General features: G+C 42.3%; 1 protein-coding gene across 1 annotated transcript; it reads left to right on the top strand.

Annotated features, from left to right (window-relative positions):
• Positions 1–7,198: 7,198 nt before the first annotated feature.
• On the top strand, positions 7,199–7,930 carry FTMT (ferritin mitochondrial). The gene has a single exon (XM_040621936.1). It carries the CDS (start codon positions 7,199–7,201, stop codon positions 7,928–7,930), a length of 732 nt encoding a protein of 243 aa, XP_040477870.1.
• Positions 7,931–8,970: the final 1,040 nt, after the last annotated feature.

Here is an 8,970-nt window from a genome sequence, read left to right as displayed (position 1 = left end):
TAATCATATTCACATTTGAGATCGCTATGTGGCTGTTCCATGCACAGCAGACCGGAAGAGCACAAAACAGTCTGATGTCTTAGGCCCACCTCTTCAACTTTCCTGGACCTCTTCTCTTCCCTAGTGGTCAGTCTGAATGCACTACAACAGTGAGTTCCCTACCTTCTGGCTTTCTGTCAGGTCCAACCTATGCAGAGCCCTAGCAAGAGATCCAAGGGCAGGAAGAGAATGAGGCCAGGTCTTTATTCCCCTGGACACTTCCCTTCCACGTTTCCTGAGAGTGGCTATGTCCTTCCCCCAGGTGTCATTGCTCTCTTCTAGGTCATTCTCAGAACAGCTCAATCTCACCTGGGTTCTGATAACCATTCTTGAGACCAACTACAGGAGTACTGAACTATCTAGAATTATTCTTATTTGTAAGCGTGCCGTCTATTTTCTGCTGGGTCCCGCACTGGTCACAGTAAGACATCAGGCCAGACAACCAGTTAGGAGTTGTTGGTATCCGGCCCAAGATCCCCTTGGAAATCTATCACCATTTGTGCCCCCCCCACCTCTCCCCTTCTGTGTGCTTCTTCTTACAAGACAATCTGCAACACGATTAGGAAGATGGTGGTCATTAGTGCAACTGCTTTGCCCAGACATGCAGACTAGCAGGGAGCCTGAGTGTGTTCATATCCCTAGAGCTGCCCTTAGAGGCTGTGGCTGGCTGGTGCAGGACTATGAAAGTCCAGCTCTTTGCCCCCTGCTCAATGTCTGAGGCCTGCCTATGCTCCAGAAGTCCCCTGTAGGATCAACTCAGGGCCCACAGCAAAGTAAAAATGTTTGTCCATCTTAATCAAAATGCAGGGGGAAAATGCTATTAAAGGTACTAAAATAGAAATATTTTACTTTCTTCTGTTGTCTCTCTTGACTTGTCATGATGGGTTTTTTGTTGTTGTTGTTTTTAAAGATTTGTTTTATTTATTTGACAGAGAGAGACAGCCAGCGAGAGAGGGAACAGAAGCAGGAGGAGTGGGAGAGGAAGAAGCAGGCTCCCAGCAGAAGAGCCTGACGTGGGGCTCGATCCCAGAACTCCAGGATCACGCCCTGAGCCGAAGGCAGACGCTTAAGGACTGAGCCACCCAGGCACCCCCATGATGTTTTTTATCTTCTACTTAACGTCATTTGAAGAAAAAAAAAAAAACTTAACATTTTAAATTATAAGCCTGAATTCCACGGTTTGCATTTAGCTTGTGCAATGGTTGATTTTAAATATAAATATATAAGCAACCAACTTATATAACGAATCACTGAAATTACACAACCCGTATTTTGTAGCTTGTACATGCACATGTATTTCATTGTTACCAGAGCAGTGGAAATGCTACACAAAAGGAACTGAATTGTTTGTATTTCCTGATGGGTACGCATTCTACCAACACCCCACCCTCGGCTTACTGAATAAGGAAGGACTGAAAGGAAAAACAACTATGGGTTGCTTTACCTCCCCGTTTCCTTCTCTGTCATCATTTTTAGCATAAATGACCACCTTATACAGGGAATATAACACTAGTAAGAGAACATCTGGGAAGTTTCCTTAGTCCTTCATATTCCTTGGAATGCCACTGACTTCTTTCTGCATCCCGAGCGAATTCTGTTTCAGAGGCAAAGGGCAGCTCCCAGGCCTGTGAGGCACCCCAGCTTCCTCCCTGAGAGATTCAACACACTTACCCTGTCCTTGCTTTCAGTTGTGTTGCCTTGCCACTCATTACCGCTCCACCAAAATTCTATGCTCAGGGAGCATTGCGAATGCTCTGTGCCAACAGGGAGGCAAGGGATGACAAACACACAAATTGCGCATGTCTCCTCATGTGCGTGCTCCATTGCCCCCCACCTCAGACTGCACTTACAAAATACAGGTTCAAAAATAAGATTGTTACGACTTTCAAGACATCAGCAGCAGAGCATTAAATCAAGCCCAGGGCTCATCTCAGTACAAGACGCTACAGGATTGCTGGAGCCCAGGAAGCTAGCCTTTTCTGTACTAAATTTTGCTGCATCACACCCTTCTATTGTTTCCCCCTTTCAGGCTTCTTCTCCTTCCTAACTGGTTACCCCTGGGGGCATTCCCTTGATAAGTCACTTGCAAATGAGACCTTTTCTCAGTTTGCTTAGGAATCCAATCTAAAAAAGTTTTTATTGGAAATGTTCCTAAGAAGCAAATCTAAGATGAGATTCAGGAACTGGATCACTTGCTGGACAAATAATAACAAGCAGCCCACACCCCCTCCCACTGTACTGGTTCCTAAGATGCTACAGCATTGCAATTACCAGGATTTCCACCTATGTGACTGGGACAGACAGATGGAAGGAGAGGCCCTGGCTTGTGCTGTATTTCTCTTGATTTGAGGGCTGTGGTGGAAATGTGGAATTGATTGGGTTTGGCTGAGCGCCGCTGATGTGTTAAAAAGAGAAACTGACAGGCTCAGTTGAGTTAATTATCAGAGTAATGGCATGAGTGTCAGAAATACCTCATGGCCGCATATAAAGAGATCCTCATCTCCTAGAGCCAGAGTCAGCAAACTCCATAATTTGGGCCAAGTCTGATCCACTACTATCTTTGTAAATAAAGTTTTATTAAAACACATCCATGCTTACTCCTTAATCTATGACTGCTTGCAATACACTATAATAGCAGAGTTGAACAGATGCCACAGGGACCTTAGGGCCCCCAAAGCCAAAAATATTGATCTGGCTCTCTACAGAAAAACCATTTGCAAACCCCTGTCCTAGATTCTGAGAGCAGCCTGAGCTGTCCCTGATTTCACATGGATTTCCCCGTTGTAGTCTGTACCAGTCTAAATTTTCCTCTTCTTATGAGGACACCAGTCATTGAAACGGCACACATCTTAATCCAGTACGATCTCATCTTAACTCAGTTACATCTGCAAAGGCCCTGTTTCCAAATATGGCCTGTTCACAGATTCTGGGTGGATGAGAACTTCAGTGGGATCCTATTCAGCCCAGTACACCACTGTCACAACAATTAGGTTTAAGTCTCAGGTAGCAGGGAAATGCTGGCTCTGCTAAGGAATGGGAGGACTACACTTAGAAATCCAGTGGCGAAAATGTCGGTATGGTTTTAGGAGTCTAAGGCTTGCGGCGTGCCAGACCCCTCCTGAAGATAGAGGAGTGACTGTACCCTGCACCTCTGACCACAGATGAACAACATGAACAAAATGAACAAAATGGAGTTTGCTAGACTTCTTCGAGTTTTAGCGGCAGCAGGCACTGCACTTGAGAGTTCAGTTCTGACTCATTTTTCAAGTGACCTGGGAGGTTTCCCAGGTTTGAATGGATCTGAGAGCGAAGCAAGAAGAGTGCTCCACAGTGGAGTCCAGCCACTCCCTTCAGAATTTTGAGAGATTTCCTAGTGATAACACACAGAATAGCAACACATCTCCTTTCCCCAAGACAAAATCCTCTACTGTTCTCTATATACATCCCTCAGGGAAAAAAACCCAACAACCCTCAGATATTCCATTAATAGCAACTGCATAGTCCATAATCCATGATCTATATTCCAGTGATCAGTGGACTTCTCTCCATCCTGGCTTTGTCACATTTCAGGCTTCTAACAGCAAGCAAGTTTGAAAGGGCCAGGATCAGTAATGAAGATGAAGAATTGCTTAACCACATTTGAATGTAAAAGAGAGAATAGAAAGAGATAAGAAAAGGAGAAAAAAATGTCTTCATTACAAATACAAGTATAAAGGGATAGAGTTACTTGTCAGCTTTCCTTTTCCTCATTATTTATGATTCTTCCCCTCTATTAATGTAAAAGTGGAGTGTTGTTTACGTATTTTCCAAGGTAAGTAAATTTTTAAAAATATCTAGTATTTAAAATCAAATCCTTTAAGGAAAATCATATAAAAACATGATCTATTACATATATCAAAACATGATTCAGTGAATTACAATCCATTTTCATATAGTTCTTAAATTTCCAGTTGGCAAAGCGTTTACACATAGAAAACCAAAACTTCACTCAATGCATCTACAAAGAAGAAAATAGAGGATATTGTTATTCCTTTAGAGACTGAAATAATCAAAATACAGAGCTTTTCAAATAACTTAAAGTGAAGCCATCTCTTAACATACTTTACAAATGTGCACTAGGCTAAGCTGATACGCTATGTGAAATAAAAATTCCTACCCCCATGCATTTGGGGGATGGAAGCATTGCGCCAGGACTAAGGCTTTAAAAATGAGTAGATTGGGAGGATGGACAAAATGGGTGAAGGGGAGTGGGGGGTACAGGCTCCCAATTATGGAGTAAGTCACAGGGATGAACAATACATCACAGGGAATATAGTCAATGGTATCTTAATAGCGTTGTATGGTGGCAGACAGCTGCTACGCTTACGGTGAGCATAGGATAACAACAGGCATATGCAATCACTATGTTCTACACCTGAAACTAATGTAACAGTGTGTGTCAACTACACTTCAATAAAAAAACAATGAGTAGGATGATAAGCTGTGCCCTTAAGGACACACACACACACCAACACACATACAAGCATGCATATGTGTGCACACATATACAAGAAATACAAGAAATTTAAATGGATAGACAGATATACTCTCAGTATAAACAAAGTCTTCAACAACAACAACAACAAAGTAGTGATTGATTCCGAATGAAGTTATTGAAGACCTTACAGAGAAAGTAACATATCTGATGGACCTAAAAAGATGAGATGGATGTTGTGAGGAAGTAAAAGAAAAGAGGAAAGGAGGGGGAGGAAGTAGAGGGAACACCAGAGAATCTCAAAGGCTGAGAGGAGTGTTCAAGGAGGAGAACAAGACATTAAAACTAAGGAAGAAATGGCTTGTGAAGAATGGTGGGCCACAGTCTAGGTTTGTACTTTTGGTAGAAGAACATTAAATTTACTATGAATACTAGAAATCAGAATGTCCTTAAAATAAAAAAAATCCCTGCATTTTCAAAGTCTAGCAAACTACGTGACAAACTTTGTAAGGGAACAAGAAACATTTTTGACAAATTAACATGGGGTATTTAAGTGTGTATTGTGTTTTATGACGTTGTTTTGCATTACATTTCATGCCGTGCATTTGTTTTGTATCTCTGCTTTTGACTACCTTGGGGATAAGCATTTATATGAAAAGCATCATTTCTACTAAAACACTAGTCGCAGCAGTTGGCATTTAATACCGCTCTAAAGAATCATTTTCAGATCCTCTCTTTAGGGAACTATATTTTAGGAGTTGCAAGAGTTTGGAGAAAATAAAAGCAAAGATAGATAGAGAAAAGCAAAAATTAGTGAGAAATTTCTTGGCAAATATCAATCACATTCTGCTAGCACTCGATCTTAGGCTTCCACCTCTATTTATGGTAGACTTTAAGAAGCTCATTTGAAACCAGGAAGCCGTACTACCAAACTACAAGTTTTGATATGCCCAGATCATAAAAGAATTTCTATCTCACTATCCCTACATGATAACAATAATATAATGCATGTAAGCATACCTTACAAGCTATGTAGGATTTTTCATGTGCAATAATAATACTTATTGTCTACTGAATAATATAAAATGAATGATTTTGAATAAAGAAATAGAAACTATCCAATAGGAACTATTACAGAATATTTTCAGTGCTTATTCTGTGCCAAGCTCTGTGATAAGTCCGCTGCAAAATTATTTTATTTTACTTTCAATGACCCAATGGAAATAAGTGGGATCTTGAATTTACAACTGAGGCAATTGAACTAGAAGGGTAATCTGACTTGTCCAAAGAAATCTAGGAAAGTAATACAGAGAAGGTAATCATAAAGAAGACCTGAATATAAGCAGCATTTATGTCAAAGACCCAGGTATTAACCATAAGAAATCAAACAACCATAAGAAAAGAAATAGCCCAATATGTAAAATGGACAAAAGATTTGAACACACACCTTCCAAAGATAAACGGTTGACAAAGAAGTCTGAGAAAGTGTACTCAGCATCATTAATTATAATGAGAACGCAAATGAAAAATACAATGAAATACCAGTATACATCTACTAGAATGGCTAAATTTTAAGTTTTAAATTAATATTAAATAAATGACAATACCAAGGGTTGTGAAGATGTGAAGGAACTTGAACTCTCACACAGCACTGATGGAAATGCAAAATGGTACAGCCACTTGGAAAAACAATTTGAAGTTTCTTAAAAAGCTAAACATACACGTAACCATAAGATCCAGCCATTCTATACAAAGTATTCACCCAAGAGAAATAAGCACATACAGCCTTAGCTAAGATTCTTGTCTTCTTGAGGCTAAGAAAAAGCACTGGAACTTTAATGTTAAAAAGTTTCTGTTAGTAAAAGCTGGGCATTTGCCCTGAAAACATTTTATTCTAGTTGACACACAGTGTTATATTAGTTTCAGACTACAACATAGTGATTCAACTTCTCCACTGTTACGCTAGGCTCACCACAAGTGTATGTATCTACATTAACAAAAGACAGGAAAATAACATCAAGTTTAGAGCTAGTTTATATATTCTTCCTACTTTTCTACAATATCTTTATTTTTTGCAAGAAAGATGAATTTTATACTTAAAAATAAAATGTCTTTTTAAAATAAAGCACTGTCTTATTACAGACTCTTGAAAATTTGCCTACTGTACTGGCAATTCTTTCCATTCCTACGTTTGTTAAAATAATCAGAAAGTCAATTTATAAACACCCACTTTGGCTGCGGACCTTCACTCTCTGATAAATCGGTTGTGACTTTGGTTTTACCCTATTTCACTGCCCTGCCTGCCCCATGCCTTGGGCTTTGGGCAGAAAAAGTCAAAGAGGGAGAGAAAGTACCGCTCGGCTCTTCCTTTCTTTTGCCAGTCGCAGTGCCTACTTTTTTGAACTTAGATGAAATATTAAGTTACAAATGCCCAAGGGCAGAAATGGGGCAGTGTTTAGTTAAATGGAGTTGTCACTGTCATCCGTCCGTGTCCAGCCTCGACAGGCGCGCGCGCCCCGGACGCCCTCCGCGTCGAACTCTGGCGCCTCTGGAAGTGAAGGGCTGTGTATGACGCATCGCTGGTCGCCTAGGGCCGCATTCCGATTCAGACCCGAAGCCCCTGGCGTCCGGCCGCACGCGGTGCTGCCTTGGCCTCAGTTTCCCCACTTCTAAAGAAGGGGAGCCATGCTGCCCTGTTTCTTGTTCCTCTCCAAGAATATCAGCCCCTCGCTGGTGTCCCAGCGCAGCGTGCGCCAGGGCTTTGCGCTCCCGTCGCTCTGGGTCTCCAGGCGCCCCTCGCGCCGCCCGGGGCCCACTGCCCCCCTGCGCCAGCTGGCCGCAGCCGTCTCCTCCCGGGACCCAGGCGGGCCCGCCTCCGCCCACTCCCGGGTGCGCCAGAACTTCCACCCCGACTCCGAGGCTGCCATCAACCGCCAGATCAACCTGGAGCTCTATGCGTCCTACGTGTACCTATCCATGGCCTATTACTTCTCCCGAGATGACGTGGCCCTGAACAACTTCGCCAGATATTTCCTTCGCCAGTCCCGGGAGGAGACCCAGCACGCGGAAAAGCTGATGAGGCTGCAGAACCAGCGGGGAGGCCGGATCTGCCTGCAGGACATCAAGAAACCTGACCAGGACGACTGGGAAAGCGGGCTGAATGCCATGGAGTGTGCGCTGCTCCTGGAAAAGAACGTGAACCAGTCGTTGCTCGAGTTGCACACTCTGGCCTCAGACAAAGGTGACCCCCATTTGTGCGACTTCCTGGAAACTCATTATCTGAATGAGCAGGTGAAGTCTATCAAAGAGCTAGGTGACCACGTGCAAAACTTGGTTAAGATAGGGGCCCCGGATTCTGGCCTGGCAGAGTACCTCTTTGACAAGCACAGCCTTGGCGATGAAAACAATCAGAACTAAGCCACAGGCTGCCTTCCTCACTGCCAGGCTGTGCCAAGACCCAGCATCCACAGACTTCTGCTTTCTTGCCCTTAAAATGAACCTGTATCTTTATGCCCTGTTATGCTGTCCCAATAAAGTGACTTGCAGAGAAAATATACTTAGCCCCATAATAACAAGGGCTTTTTGTCCAACATCAAGGTAATTTTTCCAGCCTGAAAGGTAACCCGGGATATTACGGTATAAAAAAGACTGCAAAAAAGCTACTGAGAGTAGATGCAAACTTTCTACAGTTACCAAATATTCCAGACCAGGAACTTTCACTAAAATTCTGAGATTTTCAACTGAACAAGTGCCAGTTATTTTCAAGACCTTATGCTAAAGGCTAAAGTGGGAAGGTGTGTAAGATAAATATTCAAATAACTCAAGCAAGTTGAAGAATATATACAGTACTGTAAAAACCATACATGCAAAATTCTATGACAACTTTTACCCTTTCCCAGTATGTTCCAAGAAGAAGTAATGTCTGGCCATGATCTGTTTTTAAAGGATTTTGTGATCAAATAAATTCAAGAAAAGCTACACAAAGTATCAATGTTGGCCTTGGAAAGTCAGGACCTGTATGAGCATTTTCAGGGCTCTGGGAAGTCTTGCAATTAAAAACAAAAAACAAACAAATCTTAGATTATTTTTGTTTAGCTCAGTGTTTCCAAAACATATCCAATCTCAGCTAGTGTGTGTGTGTGTGTGTGTGTGTGTGTGTGTGTGTGTGTGTGTTTGAAATGATAATCTAGGTCTGTCTGATTACAGACTATATACCTCACCACTGGGCTTATATAGCCTCCCTTTTAACATACCAAAAAGAGTGAATACACTGCAGGAAACAATCTTCTGTGGCCTGTGAAATGGAGGGGAAAGAACATTAGGGTGGACAAAATCAAGAAGAAATCCAGAATGAAGGAGGCATCAGCGGAGCAGATGTTTTCTTGGGGCTTTGGGGGAGGAGGCATGAGAAGATGAATGGGAGACTATTTGGCCAGCAGGCCTTGGGCTGGACTAAG

This window comes from Ursus maritimus, unplaced genomic scaffold, assembly GCF_017311325.1.
Source record: "Ursus maritimus isolate PB19 unplaced genomic scaffold, ASM1731132v1 scaffold_5, whole genome shotgun sequence".
In the NCBI taxonomy this organism is placed as follows: Eukaryota; Metazoa; Chordata; class Mammalia; order Carnivora; family Ursidae; genus Ursus; species Ursus maritimus.
Note: the sequence above shows the minus strand (reverse complement) of the source record. Positions and strands in the feature narration are given on the sequence as shown.

Coding starts and splice junctions, on each gene's coding strand:
- FTMT (XM_040621936.1), top strand. CDS start 7,199: ATGCTGCCCTGTTTCTTGTTCCTCTCCAAGAATATCAGCCCCTCGCTG.